Source organism: Hermetia illucens, chromosome 5 (genome assembly GCF_905115235.1).
Source record: "Hermetia illucens chromosome 5, iHerIll2.2.curated.20191125, whole genome shotgun sequence".
Classification (NCBI taxonomy): domain Eukaryota; kingdom Metazoa; phylum Arthropoda; class Insecta; order Diptera; family Stratiomyidae; genus Hermetia; species Hermetia illucens.
The window spans coordinates 58,785,367-58,800,944 of NC_051853.1; the positions used below are offsets into that span (position 1 = coordinate 58,785,367).

The following is a 15,578-nucleotide window of genomic DNA, read 5'->3' on the forward strand; positions in this document are numbered from 1 at the left end:
ACGAATTTTAAGGTGAATCCGAAGTTTATATAAAAAGGAAGGTTGCTTCCTTGGAGAGTTATAGCTGAGCTTTTTGGTACTTTAAAATAGTTTTATGTCTTTCATCTTTCGCTTTCAGACAGATATTGCGATTTATAAATTCATTGAATTCAGGCAGTTGGTCTATTTGAATAATAAAAATTGGCTGCGCTGTTTACTTCCCGACGTGTTTCCAATGATATTAACAATGAATGCCCTTCATAAATGAACTCGGCGATGTAGTGTTGTTGTGCTTTGCTATTTTTGAAAGTTTAACTTTCTGTCATCTGTATCCATTGGATGGAATGAAAAATTCACCATTTCAACCGGGTTAAATACTTTCTATGATGTTATGTCCCTGTCATATGGGCCTTTTGACCTCCTTAATATTCTATGTATGCAATCACTCCATAATACTAATTAAAAATTGAAAACAATTTGTATTTTCCATTCTTTAAAAATTGAATTCTTTGCGGCTTTCCCTTAGTATAAATAGAAGGAATTCAACCGCAACAGCGTCTATTATCCGCACGATTTCAGTATGTCGAGCTTGAACGCCAGTCAACCGTTCCAGTTTTTGATAAGTGTATTCAGAGTCGCTGGTATCTGGAATGACCACATTTCCTGGAGTTTTCTTCAGCTATTCTACTTAGTAGTGGTGCAATTGGCTTTCTTCGTATCTTTCTTTTTATCCATGTGCATAAATCTAGCTTTTATCGAGAGCATTGAAAGCATAACTGAGTCACTTTATATGACTCTAACTACGGTGTCATTGATGGTGAAGATTGTGAATATTGTGATGAAACACAAGAAACTTTTGAACTTTGTAAAGGGTATCAATGCATCCTTAATACAACCACATACTGAAGAGGAGATTCAGCTTTTTCGAAGAGCATATAAAAATTTCAACTGGCAGAGAAATACTTTTTTCGGGAGTGCTTATTTCTGTCTTGTCGCTGCTTTGTATTCTTCAGCGATTGGAAGAGATAGGCTACCGTTCCCCGGCTGGTATCCTCTCGATTGGAAAAATAACGAAAGATACTTTTGGATAATCTACGGATATCAAATTTTAGCAATGGGTTTGTCGTGTACAACAAATGCAGCTGCAGATTTGATGAATGGTTACATGTTTTGTCAAATTGCCATTTTCTTTCGCATGATTTCAAAAAGGATTGAAAATATTGGTCATTCCGGCTACAATGGTAAAGAGCTTCCAAACGGAGAAGCATGTAGAAAATTGCTGGGATGTATTCGAATGCATCAGTTTGTTACAAGGTAAATGGTATTTTTTGGGCAGGATTTTGTAAATCGCTCTTTATTCCTAGGCTCGCGAATGACGCCCAAGATATTTTAACTTGGCCAATTTTTGTACAGTTTAACACTGGCGGAATTGTACTTTGTTTTACAGCTTTCCAGATGACTTTGGTGAGTATTAAATTTGAACATAAATGACTCTGGAATCTAAGCTTACGCTCGTCACAAATGTGAAATTGTGGATTTCAGAGGGAGTATCTCTTTTAACGTTATATAACTTTGATACGTATTAGTGTTTCTCCTTTTTTTGCTTCAATATTACAAATGCAATAATCGATGGAATACAAATTCGAACAATCCTCACTCTTGTTCTATTTCATTTGTGAAATTCTAGAATTTTATTGTAGCGCTTCGCATAAACTGCTGATTCAAATTATCTATTCTCAAATTTAGAAACTTTGCGAAACTGGAGCAAGGACTCAGAATAGGAAGTAATAGGGGCTCTTACGTTTTATAACTGATTTACCCACGGGCATTTTGTAATATTTTGTATATTATCAGGCTTCACTTCCGGATGTGGGTTAGATTCCTGAAAGCAATGTCCTTCTAGTAAGAAAGAGATGTTTGTCATGAGCACATTTGATTGAACTTTATTTCGAAAATTTAAAAAAGCACATATTATATATATACGGACCCCATTCTCGCAGACGGAAAGGAGGGGTTTCTCTCAAATCACGTTAGGAAATCGCGACAGTCCCCTCCCGCCCCATTAAAAAGGCCTAGCGCTTTGGTATCATCATGGTAAAATGATAAAGGTTGATTTGTCAGCGCCTCCTTCCTTTCTACCTACGTAAAAAATCTATAACACTTCTCAGAAAGTTATGGCGCCCGAAAAGGGGTATTTTCGTATCATTAGTGAGCTTATTGATAGAGGAATCGTCGTCGCGATGCCCAAAAGTGGGTACAGAGGGAAGGGGCGTCTTGCCCCTTCTTTGAGGCGCCATAACGTTTTAAGGATCAGATGATTTCGACATTCGCCGCTGGACATTTTTCAGACCGGTTATCATTTACGGCAATGTTCCGAAAGCATATGCTAGTGAAGGGATACTGAACATGTTCATTGCGCTTGCTTTGTTGTTTCCCGAAAGATGCGGTTTGAGCATAAGCCGATTCGATTTCAGTTGTCGCAGGATTTCGGACAGTTGAGTATCCTTTAAATCACCAACTCCTTTTAATCCATATTTCCACTAATAAAAAAACATAAATTTATAGAAGGTTGGTAAGCAAGTAATCCTTATTGCGTCTGCGGGTCTTACAGCGTCTTTTTTTAGAGAAGGTAGATAATCTCCGTTGTAGGGAAGGGTGGAAATTCCTCCGGAAAACTAACCATCAGATTTATGCTATAAGCCAACCGACGGCGAATACTGGCAATCTTGTAACAGGAGTGCTGCATTCGATCAATATCACAGCTATTCAGTTTTTCGAGCTGTTTATGACTCGTCGAACTTCCTTTTTGGTAGGCCTAGGGCCGTAATTCACTTAAAATACTCTGCATGCCAGAAGGATGACCTCAAAGTTCATGAAATTGTCTACACACTTCCTCATGTACCATGTTCTGGATTAAGTCGCTGCCAATTCAGTCTTCAGCCTGAATAATTTTAACGCCGATAGGTCGATATCTACTGAAAAAGAGGAACTCATGTCTTGTTTCAGGCGAAAAGCTTATTATTTATGATTTCGTTTTAATTCTTTTTTCTCTCATTTTTCAATGATATTGTAGTTTGGGGTGCCCTTTGAGTTGGGGAAAAATATACCTATTCTTCTTTGCTTGTCGTAAAAGAGAATTTGGTCAGCTAGCAAGCAACATTTTTCGACACTTTGTTTCTAACGGAACGTTAACAGTGACCTCACGCCGAAAATCGTTGCTTATCGAAAATGGACTATGATTGTTTCCTGAAATGTGCGCACGCTTTTCGCTAAAGGTATTGTGAATCCCCAGAATGCTCGTTTTCTTTAGCTCTAGTGGGAATTCTAGCAATATAAGGTGGATATCCTGGGCGTAAGCAGGGTAAAATGGTTGGGCTCTGGAGAGTACTTCTCTTTCTCTTGCGACAATATGCTTTTGTATTTTGGAAAGTCAAGTGGTAGCAGACACGAATTTATGTCGGATGGCTAGTCACGGCTATGGCAAGACGCGCTCGCCTGATCTGGGAGCCGGCTCCTGACAAAATTCTTACTGCAAGATTCTCATCCAGGTTAAGGAGCACCACAATCCTCTGAGTACTCTGCCTGCGAATATTTATAAACATTGGCCGCTATCAGGAGCACTATTTTCGCGGGTGTTGCTCAGGTCGTCGACCGCATGTCAAAGGGGAGTCACAAGTTCTCGCTGACTGCAAAATCGTAGAGTCGGATCAGTGACTCGAACTGATTGAAGGCTCTTTTGACTGCTGCGAGTGTCGACGAGGGAGATGGGCCCGAGTTCTGATACCGTACGAAATCCCCAGGAATTTAACATACTGTCGCATATAATAATGATTTCAAGATCGTATTCCACATCACGAAAGAACTTTCTTGTGGTGGTAAATCCTTCGATCGTCCTGGTCATCGATGACGAGTAGCTGAAGGGGTGGAAAGAACACTTCATCACGGTTCCTAACCGTGTAATATCCTGGGAAGCTCCGCCTCATGTGGATGAAATGGCTAGCCAACGTAACATGTGGATACGGACTGCTTCTTCAAATAGAAGAGAAACAATCAAATGAAGTAAACCTGCTGTGCTTGACGGTTTCCCTGCAGATTTATTTCCCGCTACCCTTGACGGATTCCATGCATAGTTATTCACCTCTACTATTAAGTAATCGTGGAATCAATAAAGGGCCACCTCGAAAGCTTGAACAACCGATAGCGCTCCAGATCCTCCTGCATTGGTCACATAAACAGCCTGCGATTGATTTTGGAACAGTGTGTGGGTATAGATCTTTGCTTCATCTGCTCTTCATGTTTTTCGAAAAGGCGTTCGATAGCGTGAACAGGGAGTGTATTTGGAGCGCTCTACATAGGGTTGACATTCCGGAGAAACAAATAGCTATTAACAGAGTGACATATAATGATGAAAAATGTCATCAGTGTTAAATCTCAAAGAAATTTGAGTTTCAAAGAAGGGCATCTTGTCACCGATATTATTTCTTATTGTTATCGGTTTGTCAGATAGCTGGTTAGAGCACTAGGCTTGCGGTTTAAATATCATTGGTGGCAGTGGGATTTGTATCGTGATTTAACGTCGGATTCTCGTCGACTGAGCTGTGAATGAGCTCTTGAATCAAATCGGGGTAATAATCACGGACGAGCGCAATGCTGACCATATTGTCTCTTTCAAGGTACTTAATCATTTACCGTTACGGTCTTGAATGAAGTTTTTTAACACATCTCAAGGCCCAGATCCAATTGTATCGTCGCACCAAATCGTTACCTTATCGAAAATGAATTGCTTCTAGTTGTATTGGAATCTGTGTCGGTATATGCGTGTGTATACCATAATATATATGCCAGTCCTTCAAGGCCGACTATGATTACTACCCTTGCTCCATCATATAGTATATGGTATATTGATCGCAGGATCTAGCAAGGCTAGGTTTGACTTCAAAATTTAAAGCTTATTGAGGTCATATTTTAGTGAACGAAGTGATATATAGTTTTTGCAAATCAAATTCGGAATTTTCCAAACCAATTCAGAATTCTCCAAACTAATTTTGGGAATTCCAAACTAACTTCAGATTTTTCCAAGTCAATTTCATAATTTTCCATTTAAAAATTTTAGATTTTTCCCTTTCCAATTCAGTTTTATATCAACTTTTTACTTCTTGATGAGAATGGAGCTGGAATTCTTTCAAAAAAATGTGGGCTACCCATCAATTTTCGATCATTATATGCCCTACTGAACCGCGCTGAAAATATAATGGTCCAAAGGCGTCATCTGGGAATGGTAAATGTCTAAACTATTACTTTCACAACGGAACATTTAAGCTTCTTAATACCTAGGAAGTCCTCCCGGTTTTCATTGGATATTAATAAGATTCTATAGGAAACGGCGGAATTAATTACAGCCACAAGTACACTATTTTATATCTAGAGGTCATTAAAAAAATAGCAGATTGAGGGGATTATATTTTTTCCCAAACCGAATAACATGGTCTATTAAAACAATTTACCAAAGAAAATTGGTGAGCTGCTCCGGTTTTTTTTTCTAAAGAGCGCCAGTGATGGAAAAATGTAAATTTGAAATGGAAAATTTTGAAATCGACTTAAAAAGGCTGAAGTTGGTTTGGAAATTTCTCAATTGGTCTGGAAAATTCAGAATTAGACTTGTAAAACCTACAATAAGTAGTTATTGTGAAACATCCTAGTTATAAACCGTTCATATTTAGAAAAAATTATTTCATTGAAAAGAACATGTTTTCTTTTTTATATTTCACAGCTTTCCCCAATAGCTGATACGGGAACCTTTTTCTTGTATTTCCTCTTCATGGTATGCATGCTCTTCGAAAACTCCTTGCCCTGCTATTACGGCAATGAGGTTATTGTTGAGAGTGGTCAGGTGCTAACATCGCTGTACTTCTCCAATTGGCCGGCACTTTCCATGGAGTATAAAAAGCATGTATTTCACTTCATGGAGGGTTTGAAAAAGCCAATAACTCCGAAAGCAGGTGGATATTTTACAATTGGATTGGTCGCTCTAGCATCGGTATTTATATCAAGGTTATTTTAATATATGTAATATAGTATTAATGGCTGTATTTTCAGATTATTCGGGGTGCTTATAGCTTGTTTGCGCTTATTATTAATTTGGAAAATTAGGAAGGAAGTTGGAATTACCGGGCATTCTAATATTTAAATATATCACCCTCGATATGTTCGTCAAATATATATTCTTAAATTATATGTGTATTTCAGCACATTTTTAAATATAGTGGAAAGTTGGCAAGCTTATCATCTTGTTTTTATTTTCTGTGTTTTCCCATTCACTATTCCATTTATATATCATCATCATCAACGGCGCAACAACTGGTATCCGGTCTAGGCCTGCCTTAATAAGGAACTCCAGACATCCGGGTTTTGCGCCGAGGTCCATCAATTCGATATCCCTAAAAGCTGTCTGGCGTCCTGACCTACGCCATCGCTCCATCTTAGGCAGGGTCTTCTTTTCCTACCATAGATATTGCCCTTATAGACTTTCCGGGTGGGATCATCCTCATCCATTCGGATTAAGTGACCCGCCCACCGTAACCTATTGAGCCGGATTTTATCCACAACCGGACGGTCATGGTATCGCTCATAGAGTTCGTCATTGTGTAGGCTACGGAATCTTCCATCCTCATGTAGGGGGCCAAAAATTCTTCGGAGGATTCTTCTCTCGAACGCGGCCAAGAGTTCGCAATTTTTTTTGCTAAGAACCCAAGTTTCTGAGGAATACATGAGGACTGGCAAGATCATAGTCTTGAACAGTAAGAGCTTTGACCCTATGGTGAGACGTTTCGAGTGGAACAGTCTTTGTAAGCTGAAATAAGCTCTGTTGGCTGACAACAACCGTGCGCGGATTTCATCATCGTAGCTGTTATCGGTTGTGATTTTCGACCCTAGATAGGAGAAATTATCAACGGTCTCAAAGTTGTATTCTCCTATCCTTATTCTTCTTCGTGTTTGACCAGTGCGGTTTGATGTTGTTGGTTGATTTGTCTTCGGTGCTGACGTTGCCACCATATATTTTGCCTTGCCTTCATTGATGTGTAGCCCAAGATCTCGCGCCGCTTGCTCGATCTGGATTTTATATATATGTAACTCCAATGCTATATGTAATTGCTTTGCAAAACATTAACATTAACGGTTTACACGAAGGAAATAACTTTGACCTAGGCTAACTCCCGAGTGCAATATTTGATGGCCGCCTTGAAAGTGATGACGTGATTGCGAATTCTAATGACGGTACAATTTCTGTAATAGCGCTTGATAATGCGCACTTCTTCCGCTGTTTCCTCGGCAAGTGTCAGCCCAGCGTTCTCTAACCAGGTGTTAAGAGCACTGAATACTTTGCATGCGTATAACTTAGCATCTTCTAGATGCTTTGGGACTATAACTAATGATGTATCATCGGCTAATATAGCATCGTCGCCTCTCCCGGAATCGGTGGACTAAATACTTCATTATAATGTACAATGACATCGGTAGACTTAATACGGAGTCTTGCGTGATACCCGCATAGATAATGTTCTCCTGAGGTTGGTCATTGGTGTTGTACTAAAGTCTTGTTTCTGCTTAATAGCTACCAATAATAGCTGTGAGATAGGTGGGATTACCAATCGTTACAAGGAACTTCCGTGTTAAGCTCCAACTACCCGAATTTAAAGCATCTCTCGCGTCCAGCGTCATCAGAATTCAATATTTGTTGGTACTAGCTTTTCCGTTTATCTCGTTTTCGGCCAAGCCAATAACCAGTTTGATACCATCCACCGCTGATCTGACTTCGCGGAAAGCCGCCGTTTTGAAAGAACTCCTTGACATCCAATAAACGAGAGTAATCTACTGTAAATTACTTGTTTTAACATTTGTCCCAGAGTATCGAGAAGAAATTCACCCAGGTTCACCCACCTGGAGATTTGCCAGTCTTAGGCAGCAGTACCAACTTCGGCTGCTTCTATGTTGCAAGAAATATCCGCTTTGGTGACTGTAAGAATTGCTGTCACATTCTTAGGTCGTTACAGTACTCTCTCTTGCTCCGCTGGGTAGCTAGCATGAGGTTTTTGTTGGCTTTCATATATGCCATCGATCCGGCCTATTGTCCTCTGTGCTCTCTCCATACTGCTGTCAGCTTTAATAGGTTGGCCTAGTTAAACCTTTACGAAGGTAGTTCATCCAGGGTTTTAGTTGACTAGCCTGATGTTCTTCTTACTTTTGGATATGCCCCTGTGGCAATTTCCATAGATTGAAAATAATTGTCTGGTTATCACTGTGGGTGTCTTCGCACAATGCGAATTTGGGGTTCCTAATGCACGACTTGACGTTCTTCCCAACCGATCGGACCGATCAATGCCGCCGGCACATGCCTTCGTGTAAGATCCAAACATAAGCCACTTGGAGTGTTTCTCTAATGAAGTTTGCGCTCGTATGTGGCATATAACCCATCCGCTCCCTACATACCTTTCCGTCCGATAGCAATTTTTGCCCTGTTTCCAGCGCATTGCGACCATTTAGGTAATACTATATACTTGATTCTTCTTCAAGTTCCAATAACTTCAATTGTTCTTTCAACAGAATGCAGATACCTCCTCTGGATGTCACTTTGTCGATATCCTTTCACTGTACACCGATTTCATGTTTTTGTGCCCCTACTGTGACATTCTCCCATACTGAGCTCTGAACTTGGTTGCAGAAGCCTTCAGTTTTGTCCAAGTTGCATTTTATCACCTGAAATATGAGAGCCATTCTGGGCCCTTTGGATCTTGAGAGATTTCCCTCATGATTTTTTAGGTAGGTATAAGCTTTGACCCTTTTCAATATTGGCTCTGGGCAAATTAGCGCGTATGTTTAGTATTTATTGTTTTCGTTCCCATTTGGGTTTCGACGTTAGTCAAAGTTCACACTCGAAGAAGTGCTATGAGCCTCGGCCGGATTACTTTTTTTGTGCACTCCTTCTCCTTTTGCGGTAAATGACCGTACGTTACTTTTCACAGCGTTTGGCTTTGGCGGAGATCTGAGAGTTGACAAGCGGCTCCAGAATGGATTTTTCTCCTGTTGCTCATTTTGAACAAATGTAGTCGGTGTTGTTATTCTTTTTTTCGGCCGGGCCTCGGGTTTATTGATGACCGAGATGATCTCTTCTCTATTCGGGGGAACAGTTTGTACTTGCAAGGTACGGTAATTAGCCACTTCATTCACAAATCGTGACATTTCATGGGAGGTGACACGGTTGAGATCGGTGGTGGAGTGGTTCTTCTACCTCTTCAACTGCTCGTTACCGTGAGTAAGAAGAAGAAGTAAGATTTGCGACTACAATCTCTGACTATCGTAATAACATATATCCTTTAACGAAAATAGGTAACGGATTCATTCAGGACAGAGGCAACTTATCATACGTTGCCTCACCTCTGCCCTGGAAGCTGCGTGACCGAAATGGTTACAAGCGCATCACACTTGCCACCACTCATAGTGAACAAAACAGCCTTCAATCTATTACGTTTATCGTTCTGATTTCATAATTTCTTAGACAGTCAGATGTTGTGACACCCATTTGGGACGTAGCTCACGGTCTGAACAGCGCCTGTGAAAGGAGTATTCTTGATGGTGGCCCAATGCTTATCAATATCCTCAGACGGATTTTTCAGCAATCCTGCGTGAATTTCATCGTCCTTGCTGTTATCAGTTGTGATTTGCGCCTCGAGACAGGAGAAATTATCAACGGTTTCCTATTTATTGTTAAAATTAATTGATTAATAATTAGTTAAAAAGGAATGTTGTGGGCCTATGGGCAAGACAGCGGAGAATATTTTCAAGATGGTACTCCTAAAAGTGATATTGCTGCATTGACTGACATGCCCTTTTTATGTATGGGGCAAATAATGCCCTTTTGTCAGTTATCAGACATTGATTCGCTGTCCCACACCTTGAGTGTAAGTTCATAAAAAGGTTGGTGTAGTTGGTCGCCTCCATATTTAACCAAATTCGGTTGTAATTCCATCGGCTGCTGGCGACTTATGATTTTTAGGAATATGAATTGCACGGACTGTTTCTTCAATGATTGGTGTTGGCAGCGTTTGTCAATCGTTTACAGTTGACGGGACCCCCAACTCGCCTTTATTTCGGTTGTTGAGCAGTTCATCAACCTGTCGCTCCAATGCTCTCATGCGGTCAGAAATTAGACTTCCCTTTTAGTTTCGACAGGATGAGTATCGACGTGTATATGGCTTCATCTTGCTGACGTCTTGGTAAAACTTCCCATATTTTTCGAGTTCACAGACCTGTTGGTTCTCCCAGGCTTCTTGTTTCTCTCTGTGAAATCCTTTCGCGATAGGTCTCTCCGTCTAACCGTGTTTTTTGAGATTCTCTGTTGCTAACTGAAGCAGCCGTTCCCACTATTTTTGCGTCTGGGGTCAATATTTTTGGGGCGAAATTATTGATAACGTTAATTGTGAAGATCATCCAGGGCCTTTGATTACAATTTTCGTTGCATCCATTATGGAGAAAGGAGGAATAAATGAGTACCTGAGTCAAATCAGAGTAATAATCTCGGGCGAACGCAATGCTGACCACATTCCCTCCTACAGTGTACTGTAGTGTATAATTACGATTTTGAGTGAAGTGTTCTAACACATTGCAAGGCCATGATCCAATATGGATTGCTGTGCCAACGATTATTATTAACACGGAGGGCTTTGTTGTGAATGAATTTAGTATTCACTTTTACCTGATTGTCAGAGGGGATTCTAGACGGTGTTGTTATTCGAGTCCGGAGTACCATGCCAACGAATAGTGAGCCTATCTTAGTCTATATTGGCTTCTCATATGTCTTGACATTCATCAAGATCGTTCTTCGAGTCATCTTTGTAGAGGCGTGAACTTTACTGAAGCCTATACTTAGACTTTTTCTTCGGAAGCGCAGAGTCCATAGGCCTAATTTTTGTTAACGATGAACGCAAGACAAAAAATGAGCCCTTTTTTTGTCTTGCGTTCATCGTTTTCCGTTTGCTGCTTTGCGTTAAGAAAGAACTCCCAGCGTCGCCACTTCTAGGCGGAGAAAGGATTTGGTAGTAAAGTAAGTGCTTTTTCAGCAGGCATTTCTCAGGTTTTTTGCTCCATTGTGGATTCCAATTCATGTTTTCGCCGTGGGACCTATACTGTCTTTTGACCGTCATCTAGTGACAGGTAGATCACTTAAGCTATTGATGCTGAACGTGGTGGGTCGCAGATGACCAAACCTGCAAGAAGCGTCGGAAGAGACATGCAAGCGAAGACAATCGACCATTAAATGAGGACCTCCTCCGAGGTCGATGTCAGTGCCTCTATTTTTACGTACATCCGAAGGCAGCTTTAAGATTTACTGCTGATTGAAATTCGGTCAACTGATTGTCGATTTGTGATCAGTTGCCTCTGAACTAATCTCACCCAATTCTCGAATGTCTTAAATTGGAGAAAACGAGCATTCCAGAGGCCTTCGATATCGTTGTCGAGGTGCTTGTGGACATTCTACAATGGTGCAATAAATTAATAACGAATACTACTAAACGTATTCCCTGACACCCTGGATGTTATACGCCCTGTCACACTATAGTGACTCGTCCCTCTTCTTGTCTAAAATGGGCTTGGAACTGTCTTTGATGGAGTTAAAAACAGTTGTTAGGAACGTCGAATCAGTGGACTACGTTGCAAAACCGGGAACTAGACTGGATCTCGGTTGTTTATTTTACGGAATAGTGTGACTTACTTAATACATACATATGCACTACGATTTTCGTACAAATGGAACCCATCGAGTACTAAAATATTCGTACATAAAAAATCCACAAAACCTTTCATATCTGAAACACTAGCTTCGGGTTTCCGACTTGGTTTTATTTAAGAGAAAATATTTTTCCCCCAAGCGTGACTACCATTAGGTTAAATACTGGACTCATCACATTTGCAATAATTTTAGAAAGCCGATTTGAAAGTCACCGAGTTTAACATTCCAGGACACCTGTAATTAAAAGAAAGCCATACTGGAAAGTTCATGATTATTTTATAATGAAGAAAGCCTTGCACTTCTCTAGCGTTGATAGAGAGATTAAAGGAACTAAACATATATAAAGTGTCCGCGTCTAGGCTATCAGTCAGTTTCTCGAATTCGAGTTTGCTTCATCGATAATAGCATGGAAGCGTTCTCCATCACTCAACCCTTCGATTTCATGAAAGTTGTATTTCAAATTTCTGGTATATGGACTGGACAGAAGGGATGGCCCTTCTTGTACAAGGTCTATGCAGTGCTAGTGCAAACATTTCTTTTCTTTGCGTTTGGTATTTCGATGTGTATCAATTTAGCGTCAATTAAAAACATTGAAGACATAACGGAATCCTTTTACATGACGTTAACAATTATTTTAATGCTAATAAAAATTTTGAATTTGGTTGTAAGAAGTGGAAATCTGCTACAATTCTTAGAGGGAGTGAACTCCCCGTTGATAGAACCGGAAACTGATGGCGAACTCGAAATGTTCAAAATAGCTTACAGTTCCTTCAACAGACAACGTAACTTTCTTTTAGTTTGTGGATGGTCCTGCATTCTCTCTGCCTTATATGCTTCAGCATTTGGAGATGGTGATAAATTACCATACCCTGGATGGTTTCCATTTGACTGGAAACACAATCAGAAATACTTTTGGATTGCATATAGTTACCAAGTATTTGCAATGGGACTTTCGTGCACAACAAATGTATCCACTGATTTGACAGGTGGGTATCTGTCATTCCAGGTATCTATCTTTTTCCGTTTGGTTTCTAGGAGGTTAGCAGCTATTGGTAATTCACGAAGAGATGGGGAGTTATTTCCAGACGAAAAGACAATTCATGCTCTCGTTCGGTGCATAGAGATGCACCAGCTTGTAACAAGGTAATATCGTTATTTTTTAGCCTTTTCTTAATACAACTCCTAATCCAGGTTAGCTGAAGACATTCAAACTATCTTATCCGTGCCGTATTTCATCCAATTCAACGTTAGCGGAATTGTCATTTGTTTCACTGCTTTTCAGCTGGCATTGGTACGTAGGTGGTTTTGCATTGAATTTAATATTTCATTTTTGGAAAAGTTTGGTTTCCAAAGAAACGTTATTGGTATACCATCAAGCTTTCACAGATAAATAACATTCTGTTTTTTTCTAGCTTTCTCCTGTGGCTGATAGTGGGACATTTTCTCTATTCTTCTTTTTCATGATTTGCATTTTGATCCAAAATTATCTACCTTGCTATTATGGAAATGAGGTTATTGTAGCCAGTGATTTGGTATCAACTGCGCTCTACTCTTCAAACTGGCCCGAACTACCGTTGCCATACAAAAAGCTGGTCTGCTACTTTATGGAACGTTTGAAAAAACCAACAATAATTAAGGCTGGTGGATATTTCACAATCGGTTTAAATACATTAACGTCGGTATACTCTCCATTCTTCCGTGGTTTTCTAAACACTTTCTTATGTTTTGATTTTAGATCATCCAAAGTGCTTACAGCTTTTTCGCATTAATTATAAATTTGGAGAATTAGAATCACAACGGATGGATGTATGACTTCTGCCTGAGGTGAACCAAGTCTTAGCGACTTTTCTTCTTTATTTCTAAGCATATTAAAAGTTTAGTTTAATTGCTTAGCAGCTACTTACGTTTGAAGCTCTTTCAAAATGTTATCTTTAACATGTTATGTAACAAAAGGGGAAATATAAGTAAAGATTGTGCACTATGTATTCATTGGTAATTTATAATACTTGGCTAACAAAATCAAAAGCGAATTTAAGTGAAAGAGAGCTCCCAGTGTATATGTATATGCAAAATAAACCTGACATTCGATTCAATGTGGTCCTGACATTTTACCTCTTATGGAGTAGTAACGTGTCGCGAAAGAGGCAACGTTGACCTACTATAACTGCTAATAGTATGGTCTCCAACAAACTTTCCAGTATGGTCCATATTTAAATATCTGTTACTGCACTTTACTACTTTACGTATCTAGGATGAAAATAAGTGCTAAAGTAAATTTTATTATTAAATTATATTTCCAAAATATAAAAGTATTACATATTAACTTTATTTGAGTAGATATTGTACCGTAGGGAATTTTGAGGCTTAGATACCATGATATCCTCTAAGAATGGGTCCTCGGGAGATGAGTATGGGTAATTAATCCCTTTCGGATACCCGCAATACTTTAACCGTAACTAATATCAAAACTAACCTATGCTTTGGAAAGCGATAATCGAGGCCCTTCATTACTTAGGGCTAGGGTTGCATTGAATGAAAAAAATTGTTGGACCCACCTTTTACATGTATGGAGACCCTTGCCGCCCTTAAGTTCAACGCCCAGCAATGTAATCCAGTACATGCCTCCCATGCAGTTCTAAATTCTCTACCGAATTTCGTGTCAATAGGTGTAGCCATTTGTGAGGAGATCGCATGAGGCAGACAGGCAGGCGGACAGACAGTAAATTGATTTTAATTTACTGAAGTCGAGCTAAAACCAAACAAGGCAACGAGAATGAAGACATACTCGCAGACCAATTCAAATTCAGCAGTAGGTGCATGAACAGGGGTCATTTAAACACATATCCGGCAAAGATGGAAGGAGGAAGTAATCTCATCAGAATGAAAAAAAAAATCTACGAAAACGTCGAAAACCGCAAGCAAAGGAGTCTCAAACTTTGGGTGTTTAATATGAGAGAATATTTCATTATCTGACGATTCTATTTTAAGGCAGTTAGAAGGTGATAAGTGTAAGTGTAAAGACGATTTTATATATCAAACTATGAAATTAGTGTGTGATTGGCATTCCAAATCCATGGCCATTGTTCCAGAAACTAGACGGTGCCGGTCTTCTCGTCTAAACAAGTGATCGCGAATTAAACTCCTTTTCGCGAGAGTCTCAATATTAACGGAGGTACGGACGTTTAAAGTTTTTAAAAAGATTCCTTTACTTTCCGCCCATTTTCTCAGCACGTTGACCACCAAAACTATACACCATTTTGCAGGTCTAATTCTGTTCTAAACAAGTGGTTAGGAGTTAGTCCCATTTTCTTGAAATTATCAATATTAATGGAGATACGCGCGTTTAAAATTTATCAAAAGATTCCTCCACTTTTCGCCCATTTTTCTAGGATCTAAACCACCCAACCTATGTATCACTTTGCAGGTTCTTTCTCTTGAAACTCTCAATATAAACGGGGATACAGGCGTTTAAAAATTCTCAAGAAGTTCTTACATTTTCCGGCCATTTTCCCAGCACATAGACCACCTAACCTATACGAGATTTTACGGGTCCAATTCTTTTCTAAATAAATCGTCAGGAATTAACTTCCTTAAAGTTTTTCAAAAAATTCCTCCACTTTGCGGCCATTTTCTCAACATCTAAACCACTCAAACTATATGCCACTTTGGAGGTCTAATTCTCCTCTAAACAAGTGATCACGAATTAAGCCTGTTTTCTCGAAATTCTCAATATTATCGAAGATACTCGCTTTTAGTTTCCCAAAAGATTCTTTCAATTTTCGGCCACCGTTCAAACAACTAGACCACCCAACCT

The 15,578-nt window shown here is 39.6% G+C and overlaps 2 protein-coding genes across 3 annotated transcripts; both read left to right on the forward strand.

Moving 5' to 3' along the window:
- Positions 1 to 555: 555 nt before the first annotated feature.
- LOC119656815 (odorant receptor 94a-like) lies at positions 556 to 6,251 on the forward strand. Its single transcript, XM_038063448.1, has 4 exons — positions 556 to 1,293; positions 1,344 to 1,443; positions 5,750 to 6,016; positions 6,076 to 6,251. Exons 1-4 carry the CDS (start codon positions 560 to 562, stop codon positions 6,127 to 6,129), a joined length of 1,155 nt encoding a protein of 384 aa, XP_037919376.1. The 5' UTR covers positions 556 to 559; the 3' UTR covers positions 6,130 to 6,251.
- A 5,875-nt stretch (positions 6,252 to 12,126) lies between these two features.
- Positions 12,127 to 14,016, forward strand: LOC119656814 (odorant receptor 94a-like). 2 transcript variants are annotated; one of them, XM_038063446.1, is made up of 4 exons: positions 12,127 to 12,907; positions 12,956 to 13,055; positions 13,177 to 13,443; positions 13,500 to 14,016. In XM_038063446.1, exons 1-4 carry the CDS (start codon positions 12,171 to 12,173, stop codon positions 13,551 to 13,553), a joined length of 1,158 nt encoding a protein of 385 aa, XP_037919374.1. In that variant the 5' UTR covers positions 12,127 to 12,170; the 3' UTR covers positions 13,554 to 14,016. The 2 variants fall into 2 exon arrangements, with proteins under 2 accessions (XP_037919374.1, XP_037919375.1); XM_038063447.1 differs by having other exon boundaries at positions 13,177 to 13,439.
- The last annotated feature ends 1,562 nt before the right edge of the window (positions 14,017 to 15,578 follow it).